Source organism: Triturus cristatus, chromosome 4_1, assembly GCF_964204655.1.
Source record: "Triturus cristatus chromosome 4_1, aTriCri1.1, whole genome shotgun sequence".
Lineage (NCBI taxonomy): Eukaryota > Metazoa > Chordata > Amphibia > Caudata > Salamandridae > Triturus > Triturus cristatus.
In genome coordinates this window covers 484,184,052-484,208,142 of record NC_140585.1, presented here as the reverse complement: position 1 = coordinate 484,208,142, position 24,091 = coordinate 484,184,052, and the positions used below count along the sequence as shown (strand labels likewise).

General features: G+C 45.9%; 1 protein-coding gene across 17 annotated transcripts in view; it reads right to left on the bottom strand.

The window, feature by feature from the left end:
* PLEKHA5 (pleckstrin homology domain containing A5) overlaps positions 1–24,091 on the bottom strand; it is a 1,155,627-nt gene that overhangs the window by 199,064 nt on the left and 932,472 nt on the right. For 8 of the 17 annotated variants that reach the window (XM_085652691.1, XM_085652692.1, XM_085652698.1 and 5 more), the window contains one exon: positions 1,776–1,856. The exons of the other annotated variants lie outside the window; for them this stretch is intronic. In XM_085652691.1, the coding sequence (XP_085508817.1) occupies positions 1,776–1,856 (81 nt within the window). The remainder of the gene's footprint in view (positions 1–1,775; positions 1,857–24,091) is intronic. 17 annotated transcript variants of the gene reach the window in all.

Sequence of the window (24,091 nt, the reverse complement as noted above, 5' to 3'; positions counted from 1 at the left end):
GCCAACTTCACAATAAAGAAGAGATGCATGTGCCTGCTTCACTGGGGAGAGATAGGGCTCTTAACAACAATTCAGCCTGACTTGGAATGACTCGCTATTATGAGATACAGAAAATGAAACTAAATGAGAGCAAATAGACTGCCTACATAGAGCCAAAGAAAACAATTGTAATTGTTTAGCTTATCAACAAAACAAAGGAAAGAAATCAATCCATACAAAAACACAAACTACACACTAAACAAGAAAGACAAGAGCTAAAAGTCCCACCAGGTCAGGAAAAAATACTTTAAGAAAAAAACTATATATTTTTAATCGCATGATTGCTCCTTAAACAATTCACACAGGACTTTGTACTAACAAAGCAAATTCTGGTCTGTGCGGTATCTGGCTGGAGGTACGCGGTATCGCACCCAATACATCCTCTACAGGAATCCCGAAGGGCAAAATCCAACCGCTTTTAGCATTCCATAGATGACTAGATGGACAAGATGCAAATGAATATGTTATTGCTGTTTTATGGTTTACTGAAGAAATAAAGATTTGAATATTGAATATGTTATATTAGAGCTTTCAAGTTTTCCAGGTGTTTGAATGAGATCATCCAGCCTAGGTTTTTTGCACTCTGATTTGCAGTTCAGATTTTATAAAGGTATAAACCAAGACTGCACATCCCCAATGGCAAATCAACAAAAAGGAACATCTGGACTGAATCAGATATTCTAGCATGGACCGGAGTAACTTGTTAGTGTTGGTGAATATTCCCAGGTTGCATACTTCTAAATTCCTATTTTGACACAGCATTCCTTAATTTAGTGGCTTGGTAGTTCCCAGAATTCTTTCTTCTACCACAATGTGATCTTTAAATATTAATACTAAGAGATTAGTCTTATAAACATGTAAACTTCTCTAATTAACTATTCAATACAGTGATCTGAGTCATACTTTGTTGCCTACAGAACAACTTTCATGTCAACTGTTACGAACTTTTTTTATGCTAATTATTTCTAATGATTTGACTTGCCAAAGTTGACAACTTTGACCTCCTTCCGATCTGACAGGATGCACATGTCTCAGGTGGCGACTGTTCATATTAATATTTCACTGGGTCGCAGGGCTCCTTCACTCTATAATCCCACCGCCTTTACTTGAATTCTGCACACTTGTTCATCAAATGATTGTCACACACTAACACTAATTACGAAACCGTGTGAGAAAAGGAAAGCCAATTTAAGACAAACTACTTTATTTAAAAGTTTTAGCCAACTCCTCTTACGACGCCAATACATTACTAAAACATTTCAAGTAACACAAAAAATTAATCTCGGGGGAAGTGCAAGGCTAACAGACACCATATCAATATCCTAAAAGGAAAAGACAATCAGAGTTAATTCAATAAGAAAAGCTGTCATGGTTACACTTCTGTACACATGGATTAGACGAAATAGCAATTTAGCATGAGTCAATAATTACTTGTCTGCCTTGTGAAAGATGCGTGCCCAATGATGGCGATACACAAGCCACTAAAGGTCAAAATATAATGCACAAACACACACAAAAGTGTCGGCAATACTGTGCAACAGAAAACTGCTCAGCGAAGCCATGCTGGCGGGTTAGCAGCATCCAAGGAAGCGTGAATGATTTGTGGTTACCAAAAAGAAATAAAACACATCAATGTTACGGGGAAGTCTGGGAAAGAGCAAGGAAAAAAAACACCGGTACTGGACAAACATGTTGCAGATGATCAAAGCAATGCAATTCGTTCTCCAAGACCTTACTTGCTGGTACAGTTGCGGTCTTAGCGCGGTATTCTCAATCATTGCGTGAACCATGGCGATTAAAGGTTCATTCTCTTTCATCTATTTCAAATCAGGAGGAGCATACAGCACACGTCAGTTTACGGCACGGCAAGACTTCAAAGACGACACTGCAGATACAGTCTCTACTTTAAAAGCTGCCTACTGTGGCACTCATTTGCATTATGTCCCACTTACTTTGCAAACCAAATCAGATACATACAATACTTTTCAATGCTGTTTGGCATGTACTGTTTAATACAGTGAAAAAAGAAATAACCGTACAAGTACTGCAAGGCGGCATGTCAAGCAGAGTATTCTGAAAATCAGTGAAATCTTGCATTTATGGATTCTTAGGTGTGGTGCAGCACATGGAAACTGCTTGTGCAGATGCACAGTACTGTGAGTGAACCAGGGATCTTGTACTTTTAGTTGAAATAATGAAAATTCCTAAGTGCTAAGCTTCCCCGAGACAGTTTTGAGCTCTCTTGAGATTGTATAGTTTGAAGGTGTTTTGGTCCCGCCTTACTACTAATCCATTATCCATTCTGAGAGGCTATGTGGCTGCCAGGATCATGGGATTCTGCTCTACACAGGTTTTATGCAACCTATTTTCTTCATTGGCATAGTCCCTAAACTCAAAACATTACCAAGGGCCAAATGAGCTAAGCCATTTCTGCAGTTGCAAACCCTACAATTCGAAAAAATCACAGGGTTTCTGATCACAAAATGCCTTTTTAATAACTATCAAAGCCCTACTGCTATTCTGAATATCTTTTCCGAATTTCTAAAGTGGTTTACTGACTCACTCCAAATCACAATTAGGAAGGGGTGTTTAGGGGGCATCCCCTCCTAATTTCAAATTCAAATAAGAGGTATCTATGTTTTGTGAACACAGCTGCGGCCCCAAACCATAGGTAAGATACTGTTTCCACAAAGAAGATGGTAACTCATTAGTAAAGGGAAGCTGACCCTGTTGGACAGCGGTTGTTCAACCTTGGAGAAGCAGGCAGAAGAGTACTGCTGTTCCTCTCGATGTGTTCTTAAATGGAAAACTGTTTTTTAAACAGCATAGGTTCATTTAAAGAACACCAGCTGCTTTTAAACCATCACCGATTAGAGCCAATCACAAGAGGTCACAAATAGTGACCACAAACCTCTAGATGAAACCCAGAGACCTACTAAAAGGAGTCTGGAAACGTGGCACTTCCTGGAATATTGTGACCTACATGTTTGCAGAACGCAGAAAGCCACACAGCATTAGGGAGGTACCTGGGCTGAGAGCAGCACAACCTTCACCACAGTAGTCTAAGTGCTTTTAGAACTTCTAAGGCTACAGATATTTAGCTTTCAAATACAACGTTTAGCAGCACGGTTATAATGCCAACAGACCATGGAAGTGGGTACAACTACACTATACACAGAAAGTTTGATAAAAAATCTTGCTCATTTTGTTTTACAACCCCAATGTGGCTCAACGGTTTACAATTTCAATAAAACAATGACGCAGATAACAGAAAAATTAAGAGTAATATTAAGTCCAAATTCTGTGTCTGGCTACATGGATGACAAAATACATATCTGAAATGGCTCTGTATTCAGTTGCCTAATAAAAAGGAACCCTAGAATATTTTAAACTTTTCAAGTTCCTGGTGGCTAATAAGGACATCCACGTAAAAAAATTGTTACCTACCTTTGGTATCGCTGTTTCTCGCAGACATTTCCTTGTGAATCCTCCCGGGCGCCAGCCTGGATCTGAAAACTTGCAATTGCCCAGATATGCAGACAGGTGGTTCACTACCAGACACTGCATCTGGATGTAATCACACAGAAAAACTTATAGGTTCACAAGTGCTTCTTTTCTGTGCCTTCAGGTGCGGAGTGGCTTGAGAGCTTAAGATCAAGAGTGTGCCAAATCTAACTTAGGATCTTTTAAAGAAGAAAGTCCATTCCACAGAATGAGAAGGAGGGCAAGCGGTGAAGAATCTTCAGTTCGAGTAGCCACTAGAAAGAGTTATCTAAAATGAATAACTTGTTCATCTGTTAGATATTTCTAGCCAAAGATTCCTCACCGAATCGATATCAAAGCAGTACCTCCCAAAAAGCGGAGGGTTTGAACAGAAGACGTTACACTAGAAGGTCATGCAGGACTGTGTATGCAAAATGACTCTCCCTGCAGGCCTGATAAAAGAAGGCAGTAACAAACAAGTTACTTACCTTCGGTAAAGATATATCTGGAAGAAACATTAGGAGTGATGGATTCCTTACCTTAGAATTACCCCCAGGTGTCAGACTGGATCCGGAAAGTTTTCATCAGCAGTACCACTGCGCGTTGGATAGGTGGCGTCGTGCAGCTCCGCGTCCGTCGTTGGCATCGTGGTCGCCGAGATGGCGTTGTGGGCGCTACTTAGCTGCCGCCCACATGCGCGGATGTCATTTCTGTACACAACTTTCCGTGCAAGGAACGCAGAGCCATGCAAGATACCCACCACTGGTGCATTGAAACTAGGGCCCTGAAAGGGATGACCTTAACCCTAGAAATCAGTTCGCAGAACGGGGAGGATGGGTGGGGCGGATGGGTGGGGCGGTAAAGAATCTATCACTACTAATGTTTCTTACAGATATGTCGTTACCGAAGGTAAGTAAATGTTCATCTGAAAGAAACACAGGGATAGATTCCTTACCTTAGAATAGATACCCCAGCAATACCAACCCCGGTGGTGGGTCTGTGAACCAAGATCACACCAGGAAGTCCCGGAGAACACCCCGGCCAAAGAAGCCGTTCTCCGGACTTGGCTGTCCAGGCAATAATGCTTAGTAAACGTGTGCAGCGAGGCCCACGTCGGTGCCTGACAGATGTCTTGCAGGGGGACACCAAGTCCCAATGCAGTAGTGGCTGCAGTAACTCTAGTGGAATGAGCACGCAGTCCCACCGGAGGTTCTTTTTTTAGCCAAAGAGTAACAGGCTTTGATACACAAGACGACCCAGCAGGAGATAGTCCTCTTGTGTACCGCCCGACCTTTCTTGGTGCCAACGTAGCCAACAAAGAGTTGATCATCCACCCGGAACTGTTGAGTGCGGTTGAGATAAAAGGAGAGCGCACGTTTTGGGTCCAGACGGTGGAGCCTCTCTTCCTCTCTGGAAGGATGCGGAAAGAAGGTGGGTATGGTAATAGTCTGCCTAATATGAAAGGCTGTAACAAATTTTGGCAAAAAAGAAGGATGGGGCCTGAGCACAACCTTGTCCGATGGACCGACAGAAAGGGAGGCTTACAAGAAAGAGCCTAGAGCTCACTCACCCGCCTAGCGGAGGTGATGGCCACCAGGAAAGCAGTCTTCAAAGTCAAGAGATGAAGAGGACAGGTGTGAAGGGGCTCAAAGGGAGCACACATCAAGTTCCTAAGAACCATATTCAAGTCCCACTGCGGCATCACAAAAGGAATAGGAGGAAAAAGGTGTGCAATGCCTTTAAGAAATCTATTTACAATAGGGGACTTGAAAAGAGAGGGCTGATCAGGGAGCCTGAGAAAGGCCAAAATTGCAGAAAGGTAGCCCTTGATAGTGCCCAGAGCAGAGCCCTGCCAGGCCAAAGAAAGGAGGAACAAAAGGACTTCTGAAAGAGGGGCAAAAAGGGGATCCACAGCCTTTGCTGTGCACCATGCCACAAATCTGTTCCACCTGCAGGCGTATACCACTTTAGTGGAGGGACGCCTGGCTGCCAGAATGACATCACAAACTTCAGGAGGCAAGTCGAAAGGAATCAACTGCTGCCGCTCAATCTCCACACAAAGAGGTGGAGGCTGGACAGGTTTGGGTGAAGGACCGTCCTCTGCTGCTGCGACAGAAGATCTTCCCGAAGAGGCAGTCTTCGGAGGATCGATGCTCATACGGAGTAGCTCGAGATACCATACTCTTCGAGCCCAGTCCGGGGCCACAAGGATGACTTGTGCCCGGTCGCGCCTGATCTTCTTCAGCACTCTGAGCAGAAGTGGTAAAGGCGGAAAAGCATACAACAGACCGCAACTCCACTCGCGCCGAAAAGCGTTGCCGAGCAAGTGCCGCCTTGGAAATTCCAATGCGCAGAACTGAAGACATTGCGTTTTCTCTTCGGTGGCGAATAGATCGAACCAAGACTCTCCCCACTGCTGAAAGAGACCTTGCATCACCTCCGAGTGAAGACACCATTCGTGATCCATCATGCACCTGCGGCTGAGTTTGTACGCCCTGGCATTCAGAGAACCTGCCAGGTGTTGTACCACCAGGAAAAGGCCCTGATGTTCCAGCCACGTCCAGTGCTGCAGAACCAGTCCTGACAGAGGGTCCACGACCCCACCCCGCCTTGTTTGTTGCAGTACCACATGGCGGTGGTGTGGTCTGTGAACACCTGCACTACCCTCCCCTTGACAGAGGGAAGGAATGCCTTCAGTGCAAGTCGGATCACCCGAAGCTCCAGAAGGTTGATATGGAGCTTGGACTCCGCCGGAGACCAGAGGCCTCTGATCTCTGCCTCTCCCATGTGACCGCCACATCCCAGGAGGGACGCATCCATTACCACTGTAAACTCCGGTTGGGGAAGGGAGAGGGATCTGCCGTCGACCCAATGCCGGTTGGTGAGCCACCACTGCAACTGTCGTTCAGTGCCCTCCGAGATCTGGACGTGATCGGACAGGTTCCCCTGATGCTGCGCCCACTGGAACTTCAGGTCTCACTGCAGAGTCCGCATATGTCACATGGCATGATCGATCATCAGGATGCAGGACGCCATGAGGCCCCGCAGGGTCACCCTGACCGAAACCCAGGAAAAGGGCTGAAAGATCAGAATCAGAGCCCGAATATCCCGGACTCGCAGTTCGGGAGGATAGACCCGAAACTGCGCCGTGTCCAGATCCGCTCCGATGAAGAGGAGCTTCTGAGAGGGAATCAGGTGCAACTTTGGCACGTTGATGGAGAACCCCAGCAAATGCAGGAGATCGACCTTAGTCTGTAAGTGGGAGACGACTGTCTGGGGGGGCCCACCTTCAACAGCCAGTCATCGAGATAGGGGCAGACTGAAACCCCTGATCTGCGCAGATGATCTGCGACCACCATCACTTTCGTGAACACCCGAGGGGCGCTGGTAAGGCAAAACGGGAGCACGGTAAACTGAAAGTGCTCGTGGCCTACTGTGAACCGCAGGTAACGCCGGTGGACCCGCAGGACTGGGATGTGGAAGTAAGCATCCTGCAAGTCCAGCGCTGCCATCCAGTCTTGTGGATTGATAGAAGACAAGACCTGAGCCAAAGTGAGCATCTTGAACTTCTTTGCGTAGGAAGCGATTGACGTTCCAGAGGTCCAAGATAGGATGCAGGCCCTTGTCCTTCTTTGGCACCAGAAAGTAGTGGGAATAAAAACCACAACCTACTTCTGGCGTCATTACGCGCTCGATGGCCCCCTTGGCCAAGAAGGCCACAACTTCCTGCTGAAGAAGCACCAAGAGATCCCCCGACATGTGATGGTACCGAGGTGGCATGGCTGGAGGAGCAGTCTCGAAGGGGAGGGAGTAGCCCCTCTGGACTATCTCTAAAACCCACCTGTCCGATGTGATGGTGCCCCAGTGGGGGAGGTGATGGCGAAGCCTGCCGCCCACTGGCGTTTGATGGGCCTGAAAGTTCGGACTAGGAATGTCTGGAGGCAGAGGTGGCCGTGGTGGAGGTGGACTGACCCGCCCGCTGGTCCCTTGGTCCGCCACGGCGGAACCTGCGGTCGTGCTGGGATTGCTACTGCGCAGGCTTGTGGCTCTGTTGCGAACGCTGCGGGGCGTCCCTTCCGGTGCCACGTAAGAAGCGAAAAGCAGATGGCAGAGGAGGGCGGACTGCAGAGAGTCCCAAGAACTTGGCCATAGCCCGCGAGTCCTTAACCCGCTCCAACGCGCTGCCTGCTTTGTCGCCGACGGCCATCAGAGGGCATGTCCATAAGCGTGCTTTGGACAGCCCCAGAAAATCCAGTTGTCCTCAACCAGGTGTGGCGTCGCATCGCCACTGTCGTTGCAATCGATCTGCCCAGTGAATCGGCGGTATCTAGGCCACAACGAATCACAAACTTAGCTGCGTCTCTCCCCTCTGCAACAGCCTGGGAGAAAGCTGTTCGGGCCTCCTCTGGACACTGAGGCAGCACTTGAGCCACCGTATCCCACAGAGAGTGGGAATAACGGCCCAAGAGGCATGCGGTGTTCACGGACCGCAGCACAGAACTGGCGGAAGAAAAAAATCTTCTTTCCGAACTGATCCAGTTTCTTGGATTCCCTATCCGGTGGTGCGGAAGGGAAGGCGGTTGGGGAAGCAGAGGCTTGGACAACCAAGTTCTCGGGGGTGGGGTGTTGGGAGAGGAAAATGGGGTCACCCGGAGCCGGGCGATGGCGTCGGGCCACGTTCCGATCCACAGGAGCCCCTGTGGTGGGCCTGGACCAGGTGCCCAAAAGAACGTCAGAAAATGCTTCATTGAAGGGAAGCAGCGGCTACGCAGAAGTAGCTGCTGGCTGAAGCACTTCTGTCAGGAGGTTAGTTCTGACAGCCACAGTAGGAAGCACGAGGTGTAGGGCCTCGGCCGCCCCACGCAACACCACAGCCTAACTAGCACCCTCCTTCGTAGCCACGGTAGGAGGAGACAGCATGCCAAGGTCTGGTGAGGTATCCAGACCACTGGCTTCCCCCCAACTCCTCTGCCCAGTCCTGTACATACACGCAATCAGCTGCGAGAGGGTCCTCAGACCCCTCCCAGTCCTCCCCTTCCTCCTCAGGCTGTTCAAGAGGCCTAAAATAAGGAGCAGGGACATGGGGATAAAAATCCCCGAGCAACGTCAAGAACAGCATCGATCGATGCGGGCCCGACGCCGCGTCCACTTCGGGGCTGAAACCGGGGTCGACGTCATCCCAAGGAGCGAGTGACGTCGGAAGTGGTGCCTGTGGGGTCGACGACGTAGGAGGTGTTATAAGGTCAACCGGCGTCGACCGGGATGCAGGAGGGTACTGAGGCCGGTGCCGACAGCGACGTCGGGGCCGGAGCCACCGGCGATAAAAGGAGAGGACCCCCAGTCGAGACAGCGGGGCCCGAAGGTGCACCAGTGGGACCCGACGGCCCAAAGAGGCGAGCCATGGCCGACAGGAATTCTGGAATTTGGGCCGGAGTCGCCGATGGACCCGGGAAGGGCGGGTAGGCTGGCGGCGACTGCACAGGATACGCCGGAGCCGCGGGGGAGGCACCACCCTCAGCCGCGTCGCGCGATCGGTGAGGGGAAGTCTGAGTACGATGACGTTTCTGCAACTTCTTGTGCTTCACCTTACTTGACCCCAAGTGCGAAGACTTGGATACCGAAGACCTTTGATGATGACTCCGTGCACGGTCCCTCGACCTCCCTCGGGACCAGGACCTCGAACGGCGCAGAGCCGACTGCCGGGGCTCTAGCAGCTTTCGGGACTGCTCCCGCAAAGACTTCGGCACCATGGCCCGGCAGTCGGGGTACGACTTGGGGTCGTGGTCGCACCCCCAGGCACAAAAGACACACTCGGTGCGGGTCCGTCACCGACACCATACGGTGACAGTCCTCGCAGGACTTAAAACCGGGCATCCTAACTGCACCAGGAGTCGAAGACTCAATGTAAATTGGAGACAAAAAGGCCTCAAAATGTCAGTCAAAAATTGACTGGGGGTTCCTGCTCTTCCCGGATCTGCGCTTGCAAAGAAACTGACATCAGGGCGCGTTGGCAGCGTCTAAGTAGCACCCGCGACGTCATCTCGGCGACCATGATGCCAAAGATGGGCACATGAGCCGCACCACACGACCTACCGACGCGCAGGGGTACTGCTGATGAAAACTTTCCGGATCCAGTCTGACGCCTGGGGGCAATTCTGAGGTAAGGAATCTATCACTATGTGTTTCTTTAAGATGCTTGGTGCAAGTGTCGCTGGATGCCAACATAGCAGCTTGGCAGATGTCTAGCATAGGAATGCACTATCCCGGGCCATAGTAGCAGCCTTTGGTCTGGGGAAGTGAACCCAAAATCCATCAGGAGGTTCCTTCTTGTCAAAGCATATTTCATTGTAACACACAGAACAATCCATTCCAACAAGATCCATTTTGTACCGCCTTCACATTCTTCACACTGGTGAATCCACTTGAAGATTGTTCATGCCGACACTATTTCCCAGCCATATCAACATCAGGGCTAATTTGGAATCCAGTAGGAGCAACCTTTCTTCTTTATTAGAGGGACATAGCGGAGATAATAATGCAGGGTGCACAATAGACTTCCCCAAGTGAAAGGGCAACACCATCTTTGAAAGGAGAAAGAATTTCCAAGTCCGAAGCACCAATTTGTAAATGTTGGCTGCACCGACTGATATGCCAGAAGAAAGTGACTGCAATAAAGATGAGTCTTGCGTGACAACATGCTATGCATGTTTTCAAAAGGTGCACAAATAAAAAAGTAGAACCAAATTAAGATCCCACTGCGACAAAAAAAAGGGTGTAAGAGGAAAGGTGCAATAAGTAATTTCCTAACAATGAATCACATCAGGTGATTTGAACAAAGAGGGCTGATCAGGTAAACAGAGAAAGGCCAAAAGTTAGTCCTTAACAATGTACACAGCAAAGGCCTTGCTGGGTCATAAATTAAACAAACAAAAAGGATATCACATAATTTAGCCTTAAGACTGTCAGCATGGCCGTTCTCACAGCAGGCTACAAACATAGCCCAGCGGCCAGAGTGGATGGACTAGTTTGAAGGGCGGTGAGCAGCCAAAATCATATCCACACCATCTGGCAGAAACTGAAAACCACTCAGTTGTGGAGGTTCTTGCTCCAGAACCTGTCTTGCTACTTGAACAGCATATGCTTCCGAAGAGGAAGCCTAAGTAAAGGACATAAGCTCAGCTTTAACAGGTCGGAATATAATACTCTCCATGCCCAGTCCGGGACTATCCGTATGAGCTGTGCTCATTCCACCTGAAACCTCTTTATGACAGGCTAATCAGCGGCAGCATCAGGAATGCACATCATAGTGGGAGGTACAGGTCTCCAATAGACCTCAATGAGAAAGCACGAAGGCCTGACAATGCGTGTTCTCAGAGGTAGCGAACTTATCTACCACAAGCATGTGTTGCAGGGATTCTGCACATACACAGAACTATGCGCAGGAAACCAGGACCTCAGTGTGTAGTGGTGAACCAAAATACCCACCTCGGTTCCCAGAACCCCAATCTGACTAGCTATAGTGTGTCATTTGTTCTCAGTACTACAGCGAAGCTACCAATGATTAGACATCCAGAACATGTAACTCAGTCCCTCTCAGGATACGTGGGAACAAGAACACTCTTTCGTTCAAACTCTCGTACTAATCCACAACATGAGTAAATAGAGCCAAAGTATAGTTTAAAATGTTTATTTTAACTAACGTGCTCCAAAATGCAGTACACGAGCCAATACTAGCAGAAAAATGCCTAAGAACAAACAAATCAGCATTGTTACAATTCCATATAGAACAAAAGTGGAAATCATATTATAATGATAGTGGAAACAGGACTATAGAGCCTTGCCACCCTCCCCGTGCTAGAAGCTAGTTTATTATAACTATAGAAGACCTCCAGGCTTTGTCAGGGGGACCCCATACATCCGAGTTCAGATGCAGGAATTTACATCTCCGGACAAGCACAGCTCTTCTGTCCTGGAAAGCGTTTCTCCAAGTGCCCTAAAATGCATGCAAGGCAATATTAAAAGCACCAGATTTTCAGTGTTGCAGCTGTGTTCGGTTATGGATGTGAGGCTGACAAAGCAATTCAACGGAGCTAATTGTTTTTCGACCTTGAACACACTGTGCAGACTAGAAGCACAGTGTACAGCTAGATATGTGAAAGGCAGACAGTTCTCATATTAAAGAGAGCAAGCAAAGTGTTTACGAGAAACGTGCCATGTAGTAACGTGAGCAAAAAGCAGGAAAATGGCGGCCAAGTGTATACTAGCTTATGCTAACTTAGTAATGTCCGCAGGCGAGCCCATATCCTCACTACACATGCTTCACTGGGAGAAGATGACATGCGCCATCTCCACATGCAGACATCATTTGTGGTTGGCAAGATGATGCCCGATAAGTGCGTCCACCCTGAAGTTGGGAGAGACCATCAGGGAAAACCCATGAGGGACCAGCAATTACCACAGACACAGAGCAAGACCCCTCACTACCTGTTTGCTGCAGAAGCCTTCACAGCAGTTGTGTTTCCGGTCAGGACCAGAATAGACCTAACCCTGATGGAAGACAGAAAAGCTGTGAGGGTACGATGAATGGCCTGGAGTTCTAAAAGACAATTTTGCTGCTGCTGCTGCTTTATAAAAGATAATGTCCTCCCAAGAACAGGATGTCTGGCACAATCACTTGGGTCCAGCAGGGGTGGGGGTAAATGTTTACCCCATATCATGTTGACCTTCACCATTCACCACTAGAGATATCAAGCTGCTTCATTTGACATCCAATGGTAATCTTACAAGTGTCTCCAGTGTTTGGACCCACTGCAGCTGAAGGCTCCACTGCAGACCCCAAATATGCCAAAGATCACGAGGCACTAGCAGAATGCCGCAGGCCAGAAAACCATTAAGTCTTAGAAACATACAGGCTAGAGCAAGGGCTTGTGGCTGAGACATCTGGATTTAAGCTAAAATGCTCCAGACTCACTGCAGGAGTGGATAGGCCATCAGTGTCTTTATGAAGTGGCTTTATGAAGGGGATCCACTGAACAGGCTGAAAGTGGGACTTCAGCTCATTGTTGAAAAAGTCTACAGAGGACAGCAAAAAAGCAGCAGCTCAAGTTGAAGTTGATTGGAGACTAGCTGAAGAGGTAGTACCTTAAGGAGCCAGTTGCAGAGGGGCAAAAATGCATATATCCCTGATATGCGAAGATGCCGCATGGCCATTGACATCACCTTTGTGAACACCTGGAGGGCCAAAGTAAGGCTGAACAGCAGTATATTACTGGCAATGCTCTGCCTCAGCCATGAACTGGAAGTAAAACCTGTGAAACTGCAGGATCGCAAAAAGAAAGGTTTACATCCTGCACGTCCATGGACACATTCCTGGTTCTAAGGTACAAGGCTGACTGATCCTGGGCCAACATCATCAATTTGAACTTGTCCTTCCTCAGAAAAGTGTTCAGAAACTTGATGTCCAAGATAGTTAGATAGGTTTCCGCCCACTATCCATCTTGGTAAACAGAAAATAGTGAGAATAACCACCTGAGCACTTTTCCGAGCCTCCGGTACCACCTTGATTGCTCTCTTGGCTATCAGAACTTGAACCTCTGTGGTGAGGATAGCAGCATGTTCCGCCAACACCTGAAATACAACTTGGTGTACGGGTCGAGGAGAGGATAACAGAGGACATACCCAACATGAACAACTTGAAATACATGTTCGTCCAAAGTATTGGTGCACCAGGTGGGCAGACAAAAACTATTCCTGCCTGGTGTTGGCCTCATGTGTCTGAATGAGGGGGAGATAAAGCTGTTTGGCAGTGCCTGCAGTGGCCACCGGCACAGAGGAATGCCGCCCTTGTTGAGTATTACGACCTCTGCCAATGACCCTGGATCTGCAAAAGGGCTGGGCAGATGTTGGCTTCTGATAAGCAAGACTCTTTGAAAATTCTGTTTCTGGTGATAAGCAAAGGCCCTTTGAGAATCCCCAGAATTGCCTATATTGATTTAGGTGTTACAACATTGGTAAAGCAGCCTTAGAGAGCAAGTTATCACCCTGCTCCCTTTGAAGTCCTCCAGCGCAAAGTCCTCCCCAAAAGACAAGGGAGAGTTGTCATTGGGGTGTCCAGGCAACTAGCAATTTGTGATTCCAAACAGAGTATAATGTGCATATAGAAAGGGGAGAAGAGGATACGCCTTATCGTTGTCCTAGATGGCCTGAGCGGGGCTCTGACAGTGTTGAATTTGGATCCGAAAATAGGCTCCAATCAAATGTAATCTCTGCATTGTGACAAGTTAACTAGCGGGGTGTCCTCATTAGCCACAGACTGGGACTCTGTAATCTTGTACGACTAGAGGCGAGAACTCGTCAAAGTTGATTTCACACCTCACATAAAAACCATTGTAAAGTCAGAGTCCAGGTTGGCACTGTTCGAGGAATAACTGGCAGGACCTGTGACTGGGTAGTCTAGTTACAGGGCAGCAATGGTGAAGGGTCAGATGTGGTCAGATACCATTGGGAAGGACTTGCTGGTAGAGCTTTGTCTGGAGCCCCCAACACATCCATGGACCCAAAGGGAAGCAGAACCATGTTGAACTGCTGCATGCTCGCCCCAAAGGCCTCAATTTGCTGCTGCATAGGCTAGACATAGCCTGGGGAATTCAGGGGGGACGAGTGGGCGGAGAGGCATCAGAGTCAGGACTGGCAGAGGGTCTGAGTCTGATGATGTAGCCTGAGTCGGGTCATCGGACCACCAACTTCATGACCTCTTGCTGGAACAGAAGAGATAGGGATCATAATAATAATCTGGAAATGTGTAGAGCGCCTGGGTACTCCAAATAAAGTGTCCCATGTGCTAGGAAGACATCCACCAAGACCCTGCAGTGAAAGAAGAGCCAATTAGGTTTGTTTGAAGAACCAAGACTTATTTTTTTTTCTGAAAGATCGGTTCTGAACGTTCCTGCCTCAGATCGAACGGAAGGGTATTCCAAAGTTTGGGAGGCCAAGAGGCTAAAGGAGCGACCGCCCATCTGTGCTCTTTTCCCCCTTGCGACTACAATGAGCCCAGCTTCAGCAGATCTGAGACACCTGCTAGGTTTGTAGGGCTTGATCAAAGCATGAAGATAGCGAGGATAACCCTTATTGGACTTCTTGTGCTCCAACATCTCTCAACTTTGACTTAGACTCACCTGACAAAAGGAAAATAAGATCGAGACTGGGACCAGGATAGTGACTGACCTCAGGACTTTAAGAGTAGCAGCTCTCTCTTGTGTTCCACGACATTAAGTTTGGCCTTACATTCTCTAATGGTCTCCAGGTGCATCAAGGAGCATTTGTTGCAGGACAGAGAAGGGCTTGGTTCCGAGGCACCTAAGACTAACACTGTGCAGATCTGTCACCAACATAAGCTTGCTGCAATCATGGCACAGCACAGCTCAGCTTGAAACCTTTTGTCTTCAGTGGGACATAACCCTGCACTCTGTTTTCTGTATTTTGAGAGTCTGGGTGTCTGTAACTATACCACGAAGAAGTTGGGATCAGAACTCCCCATCTGCAAAAAAAACAATGCGGCTTCCTGTCGGCATGCCAGAGATATTTCAAGCTTCCGGATCCAGTAGTGGGGTACCCTGGAGTAGTCATAAGGTAAGGAATCTGTGGTTAGATCTATCCATCAGAAAGGTATATCCAAGCGTAAAGTATGGAACAATAACATACCTTGATAACCAGAACTATTTCGACAGTAAAGTATCACACACCCAAACTATCGACAACTCTTGTTGTCAGACATCATTGAATGGATGCAGACATTTATAACACAATTGCTAAAATCCCTAGATATTTCATTTACACCTAAGAGCCTTTTTAAACCTGTTTGACTAAATGTTCTCATCATGTTCATTTCAACAAATGCGACTGTTAATGGCCAGTACAACCACAGATGAGATCTGACCCTGGCTCTAGAAAGAAAACATGGGGGTGGGGGGATTGGGCAGAGTATCGGAACATCAACTATCTACTTATAATGTAGAATCTCTGTAGAGTTCCAAAAAGTACATTATCGCCGAGGTCTGCGAACCGTATGCTAGGGGCTAGGCTTTGAATGTAGAATATTCATATATCCGCACATTTCAAACCACTTTCGTCCCAGTTGCAGGTCAACAAATTACTCCCCTGTCCCCCAAAAAGTACTAAATACAAAAGTGGTTACTGTACTCGTCTGTGCTCTCTCTAGCATTAGAGGGCACGCGCTGGTAAATTAAATCCCACCTCAGTTTGGGCTCTTGATCCAAATAACTATGAGTAGTCAGATAAGAAGCCAGAGTACATTGGCGAGTTTTGAGGTGCCATGGAGAATAAACATAATAGAAGAATTATTACTGGTTGGCAATCATTTCTACTAAGACGTGTTATCCGTAAACCAGCAACAGCTCTAAGGGAAACTATGCAATTGTCACACAGAAGTCTGTACTACATTCAGGTCAAAGCTGTGTGGTTCGCCTCAAGAAGCGGATGTCACTGCTGTTACCGTCCATAAATTGCTCTTATTAATATGAACCCTTATGTGGTCAGAGATCTGGGTCTACAGAGAGTATTTCATGTGTCACAAAAAAAAAGTGAAAGGGGCTTATGCCAGCAAAAGAGCGGAGGCCATACAGGTCAGAGCCTAGTCAGAATTGGCATGAGATAACTTCCTATTAACTTGCCCCGTAACCTGACCTGGCTTCAGAGAGGGTGGTGGGATTGAAAGGCACATCATCAACGGTTGACATCCATGAGTAATCAATAATCTATCGGTAAACTAGACAAACAAAACAAGGGCACTGGAAACCCATGCATACAAAGGACAAGGTCAGTGCAAAAAAAAAAAAAAAAAAAAAGTTAACGTTAGGCACACACGATGTTCACGGGGCTTAAGGACTTTTGCGCATTTTCAGAAGCAACCAACAGGTGGCGCTCTTTCCACAGGCTGGAAATCTTGAAATCTGAAGGCACACAACAATAATAAAGAAGGAATTGTATCATACAAGTAAATACAATTCTAAATTAAAAACGTACTTGAATAAACTTAGCCCAAAGAAACGTTTACCACAACCAGTTTCCACTTTTTTTTTTCTTCAAAATTATCACATTTACCTAACTGTCGCATACAATTTGGTGCCTGTATTGCGACTCGAAAAATGTCCTAGAGTTCATTTTTTTGCCTGGATCACTCATCCTGTTTTTGGGAAACATTCGGGTTAGCAGCTGTGCCCCATTTGAACACATTTTCCCTTAACCCTCTCTTGCCTTGCTTGTGGGGGGTGTATCTAATTCATTTCTTTATCTCCTCGTCTACTCTCTTTCTCTAAAACCCTTCTGACTCCCTCCCCTAGTTATGTCTAATTTTCTTACTCAAGATACAGGAGGAGTCTTGCTGCAGCATGTTCTATGGTCTGTTGTTGGAAGTGAGCTGCGAACACTACGTAAAGAGCGTTGCCATGGTCCAGTCGGCTGGAGATGAGTGCCTGGGTGATGGTGCATATTGGACTCTGGGGTACCCATTTGAATATTTTACAAATCATGCAGATGATGAATAAGTAGGAGAAGGAGATTGAGTTGATCTGAGTCTACATGGCTAGCATGTTGTCCAGAGTGATGCCTAGTTTCCTATTTTGGTCAGTGGGGGAAGGAGTAGGTCAGAGTTCTGAAGGCCACCAGGATGCGTCCCATGGGGAGCTATTGTTTCCTCAGTCTTGTCTGTGGTGAGCTTCAGGCTGTTCTTCATCCAGCTGGCCAAGTCGATCATGCAGTTGTGAAAGTTGGTCTTTAGAGAGGATGAGTTGTGTGTCATCGGAGTAGGATATGATGTGGAGTTCATGGGTTTTGGCGCTGCTGGTCAGGTGTCATAAGTGTTAAAGAGAGTGGGGCTGAGCATGGATCCTTGGGGTACATAGCACACTGCAGTGACTGCGATAAGGAAAGCAGTCTTAATGGTGAGGACATGTATACAGCAACAATATATGGGCTCAAGCGCCGTGAACATCAGAAAAAAAACCCAAGTTACAGTCCCAATGAGGCATAATGAAAGATTTCAGCTGAAACATGTCGAGCCCTTAATGAATCTCATCACAATGGTTGACTTGAATAAGGCAGGTTAGTCAGGTAAAAGTAAAAAGGCAGAGAGGACCAGTATATAACCTTTAACTATACCAACCACTAGAAAATATTGGGCTAAAGAAAACAAATATCAAAACTTCAGGAAACTTGGCCTGTAGAGACCACAAATTTCTCTGACCGCAGATAAATTTATTCGAGGGGAGCTTCACCACAAGAATACAACTTCAGCAGGCAAGTGGAAAGTGCTCAGTTGTCCCCGCCTAATCTCCGTGCATGGAGGTATAGATTATAGACATTGGTTGCAGGACTCTGCCTTGCTGCTGAGATGGGAAGCGATCCTGAAGAGGAAGATGGATCAGATGGTAACTGCTTAGGCTCAACAGGTCGAGATAAGACGCTCTCTTCTGGCCCATTCTGTGGCTACCAAGATGAACTGAGCTCAGTCTATCCTGACTTTCAGAAAACGAAGCAGAAGAGGTAGTAGAAGGTCCACAGAAGTCCTGCACCCCACCACAGAATGAATTTGTCCTCCATGAAAAACCTTGACAGCAAATCCAGCGCAAAGTAGTCTTGACCTCTACATTCTCGGAATTGGTGAAAAGAAGCAGCAAGGGCACGCTCCACTGAGCAAAGATGTCCTAAACCAACCCAGGATGAAGAAACCATCCATGGTCTGCTAGGTCACATCTGTTCTGCTCGTCAACCCTAGCATTGAGCATCCCTGGCCAGGTTACTGAATACCAGGCAGAGATATTCCAAAGGAGCAGTGGCACCTGGTACAAGATCCAAGACCCCATGCTGCCCTGATTATTGCAGTACCACGCAATGGTCACGTTGTCTGTCAGAACCTGTACTGGGCCTCTCCATGATGGATGGGAGTAAGGTGTTCAGAGCTAGCTGGATGGTACGAAGCTTTAGAAGACTGATGTATAGTGTTTGTTCCACTGGAAACCTTAGACTCCTGATCTCCACCTTTCCCAATTGACAAGCCAACCCAACTAAGATGATGCAGCCGTAACTATTGTGATCTCTGGTTGAGGCAGAGAGAATGGCCTTCCGCATGACAAGTTGGCACACAACGGCTGCTACTGTAGGTTGTGGGCTGTGTCCCTCGAAATGCAGAGGTTGTCCAACAGGCTGCGCCCGTGCAGCAGTAATTGAAGACTGAGGTTTTACTGCAAGGTCCACATGTGCCACATGGTTTCAGGAGGTTGCCTGAGGGCCAGACATCCAGGAAACCTCAGAACTGCAGTTACCAAGATTTTGGATTGAATGTGTAACATTGGAATCATATCTTAAATGTAGAATACACTTTGCAGGGGTGTAAATGCCTTGAGTGCCATTGTGTCCAAGATAGCATAATAAGGGGAATCTTCTGTGAAGCAGACACGTAGGACTTCTGTTGATTGATGGAAAACCCGAGGGATGAAAGAAGGGTGACCATTATCCAGAGGTGGTCAGCAACCAACTGCAGCAAACTGACCTTAAGTAGAAAGTCATCAAGGTACAGGAATATGCGTATTCCTGGACTGGAAAGGTGGGCCACGGTCACTGCCATGATTTTTGTGTACACCTAAGGGACCGTGGCGAGGCTGAAGGGTGAAACCGCAAATTGGAAAAGCTTCAACCCCACGATAAACTGAACATAGCGTCTCTGGGACTGCAAGCCAGGCATATAAAAGTACAAGTCCTGCAGGTCCGAGGATAATATCCCGTCCCCAGGCACATAAAAGTACATGACACAATAATAGAAGAACTACTGGTCTAGGGAAAAAAATTAGGAAGAAGGGTTAAACCACAACAAACTATCAAACTAAATTCTATAGAAGAGTCTTCCTATGAGGATAGAATCCCATCACCCACTTTCGTGGCAAAGCTTCATCATTTGGGATCCCACTGGGTGATAACCCAGTGTATCTGTGTGCTACAACCCTCTAGAACATCGAAGGGAGCAAACAGTTAAACCACAAATAGTTGATAACAATAAGCCCAAGATGAGTTGTCTCAAATTTATATCATGGGTGAGGGTTGCAGTGCAAAAAAAGGTTGGTGCAAAAATTGTGGTGTTTTAAAATTGACTACTAAGATACTGAATTTATTTATTTATTTATTAAGTGATATCTTAGTGTCAAAAGATAAAAACAGTGCGTGACAGTTTGTAACAAATAACCGTTTGAAGGCCATATATAATGGCAGGTCAGGTCTACATGTTTCAGCTCAAGGGTATTTTTGTCCCTAGCTTTCGTCAGGACCTCTGAGAGATGGAACGCTACTGCAAATTAATGTTAGTGTACAAAACTAACAAAAGCGAACAAAAACATGGTTGGAAAAATACAACCTGTCTAAATCCTGTGCGTGTCAATTGAAAACCTGTCACAGGAGTGATAGTTGCAATCCTGCAAGAAAGACAGAGATTATATATAAAACTTCCTAAGAACGTTATCAATATATTTGTTGTGATGAAAACAAACATCCTAGTCCAGCATATCTCATTTATGCATCATTTCCTTGTATCCACTGGTATACTACCAACAAATTGATTAAGAAATTAACTCACTTACCCGGCTTTTTGCGGGAGTGCTCCTCACCTCACCTGGCATCCGCTCAGGGTAGGAGGCACCGCTCTAAAAGTTAGGGTATAAACATAGCGATTGTATCAGAGTCTGTAAGTTCTCTGAATTTGTCGTTATCCCCAAATAGTTACTTAATTGCCCCCAAAAATGGTCATCAAGGCATATTCACAGCAAACTCCTCGATAGTGTGCTCAATCCATAAAAACTCAAAGACTGACAATGAAGCAAATCATTTAGACTCCATGAGTCAAAAGTATATGTTATAATAGTCACTGAACAAGCCAGTCCGAAATCGATGTTATATCTTATTGTTTCGTGTGTTCAAAAATAGCAGGCTACTACCAATAGCTCTTATATATAACAAGATCCGCTTGCTTATTTATTTGATGGTTGGAATAAGGAAAAACAAAAGACATAAAATCACAAGTTATATGTATAATATGTCTGAGAGCCCCTGAACAACCATTTTATGTGTGCAATAAATCGAAATTAGGTTGCATACTGAATTAGATGAGTGAATTCAAAACCAAGACAAACACAATATTTGAACTGTGGCAAAATATATTGATTCGGGGCGAGCTTAATTGAAATATGCATGAACTGCCCTGAACGCGAAAACGTGTCTTACCTGTCTGTCGGTACCTCTGGCTTGTGCTAAGCCGGAAGGGAAGGTAACCGACGGCACAGGAGATGCGCTTTTCAGTAACGCCCGCCAATCAACAGCTGACGGGTCAACGTCCCATGACGCACGGCGCGCAAGCGTGTGCGTCATGACGTATTACAGAACCCCTCGCGCAAACCGCGTAAACTGAAAATATCTGGGCATTGTAGTCCTCTATATTATTTAACCAAGCTCAGAAAACGGGCTCATCTTGGGAAAAAGAGTTCAAAAATGAGATCGGATTGGGGGTGGGTACCCAATGAGCCGGAATTTATGGTAAAAACTCATATCTAGATACTCGACCTACAAGGTTAATTATAAGACCTGCGTAATTAATTGAGAATGACTCACTTGCTAAATAAGATAATTTCGAAAATTGAAATAAAAACATATTTTTTCTTCTTTCTTAGTATGTCTTATTTGCTTTTGTAGAGATGATAGCATATATTCAATACATCATATGCAGATTCGCTATAGGGCAATAATGGTTATTTTATTATTTATTATTGCCCTCAGTGCTGAACTAACCAAATGACAGGTGGCAAAATGTATATTATATAGTCACCCATGGTATTTCGTCATTCAGACCCTTGGTATCACTATTGAGCTTAAAAATCAATTTCTGCTCTCTGACAAACAGGAACCTCGAAATATCACTTACATGAGGTGGTATCCGCGGTTGTTCTAAAACCGTCCACCTCAATTCCTCAGCATTATGAATTTGGGTTAAGAAGTGATTAGTGAGTCTAGTCGCTTGTTTTTTGCACCTAATGGTGCTCTTGTGCTCATTTAACCGTAGTTTGATCTTTCGTGTTGTCATGCCCACATACCTCAGTGAGCAGGGACACGTAATCAAATAGATAACCTTTTCGGTGTTACAATTCGTATGTTTTTTCAGGATCTAAGGTTTACCGGTCCCATTATCAATTGTTTTTGTTTGTTGAGTTTGTGGGCAAGCTGTACATGACCCACAAGGAAAGTGACCTTGTACTGCAGGCATGTCCCATAAGGTACTAACTGTGTCCGGGGTTGTATTCTTAGGTCTTGTGTGTACCAGGCTGTCTCGAAGGCTCGACCCTCTTTTAAAAGAAAAAAGGGGGGTAGGAATTCTATCATTGCCTATATTGAGAAGTTTCCAATGTCTGCGTACACTTTTTTGTACTTAGTTAGAAAAGGTACTAAATGTATTCACAAAGTTAAGTCTAGCAAGCGGAGGTTTCACAATCTTTGGTTCAAGGAGAGCGTCACGATTATTGTTTTCAGCTCGTTTCCAGGCCTGTTTAACCAATCTTCTGGGGTATTGGCAATTCCTTAGTTGTACAGACAAAGATTCTGCATGACGATGGAAATTGTCAGTATCTGAGCAGTTTCAGCGAATCCGCAAGAATTGCCCTACTGGCAAGTTTTCCCAAAGGGCTCTGGGATGATGACTTTCGAAAGTCAGCAATTAATTTTTTGCCATTGGCTTGCGATATAAATCACTGCCCAATCTCCCTTGAAAGGGACAGATGGAGATATCCAGAAATGGTAGGCTGGTTTTGTTGAATTCAATAGTAAAATTGTTTTTTGACCAGAGTAACCCTTTTCGTCATCAAATTTTACTCTGGAAACAATACATAGATGACATTTTTGTCATCTGGCGAGGCACCTCGACCATGATCCTAGAATTTCACACTTGGCTTAACCAACAAAATCATTATTTGAATTTTACTATTGAATTCAACAAAACCAGCCTACCATTTCTGGATATCTCCATCTGTCCCTTTCAAGGGGGATTGGGCAGTGATTTATATCGCAAGCCAATGGCAAAAAATTCATTGCTGACTTTCGAAAGTCATCATCCCAGAGCCCTTCGGGAAAACTTGCCAGTAGGGCAATTCTTGTGGATTCGCAGAAACTGCTCAGATACTGACAATTTCCATCGTCATGCAGAATCTTTGTCTGTACAACTAAGGAATTGCCAATACCCCAGAAGATTGGTTAAACAGGCCTGGAAACGACCTGAAAACAATAATCGTGACGCTCTCCTTGAACCAAAGATTGTGAAACCTCCGCTTGCTAGACTTACCTTTGTGAATACATTTAGTACCTTTTCTAACAAAGTACAAAAAAGTGTACGGAGACATTGGAAACTTCACAATATAGGCAATGATAGAATTCCTAACCCCCTTTTCTCTTTTAAAAGAGGGTCGAGCCTTCGCAACAGCCTGGTACACACAAGACCTAAGAATACAACCCCGGACACAGTTAGTACCTTATGGGACATGCCTGCAGTACAAGGTCACTTTCCTTGTGGGTCATGTACAGCTTGCCCACAAACTCAACAAACAAAAACAATTGATATTGGGATCGGTAAACCTTGGATCCTGAAAAAACATACGAATTGTAACACCGAAAAGGTTATCTATTTGATTACGTGTCCCTGCTCACTGAGGTATGTGGGCATGACAACACGAAAGGTCAAACTACGGATAAATGAGCACAAGAGCACCATTAGGTGCAAGAAACAAGCGACTAGACTCACTAATCACTTATTAACCCAGAATCAGAAGGCTGAGGAATTGAGGTGGACGGTTTTAGAACAACCGTGGATGATATCTCGAGGTTCCTGTTTGTCAGAAAGCAGAAATTGATTTTTAAGCTCAATAGTGATAGCAAGGGTCTGAATCACGAAATACCGTGGGTGACTATATAATATACATTTTGCCACCTGTCATTTGGTTAGTTCAGCACTGAGGGAAATAATGAATAATAAAATAACCATTATTGCCCTATAGTGACTCTGCATAAGATGTATTGAATATATGCTATCATCTCTACAAAAGCAAATAAGACATACTAAGAAAGAAGAAAAGGAATATGCTACTTACCAGTATGCATCTGTTCTTGGCATGTAGAGCTGCAGAGTTGTACACTTAGCATAGGTCGCCATCTGGTGTTGGGCCCGGATGTTTGCAGTTTGTTTTTGTTCTTGGACAGTCTTTGGAAGTCACGAGTTTGGTGACTCCTCCTTCGGTCCGTACTGCGCATGGGCTTCGGCTCCATCCTCAGATTGTTTTTCGCCAACAGGGAAATGATGGAGCGTAGTAGTAACAGTGAGAAACCCATGTGTTGTATCTAAATAAGATGTACTGGAACGGATACAGGTAGCCGGGGAGGCGGGTGGGCGTGTACAACTCTGCAGCTCTACATGCCAAGAACAGATGCATACTGGTAAGTAGCATATTCCGTTCGAGGCATATGAGCTGCAGAT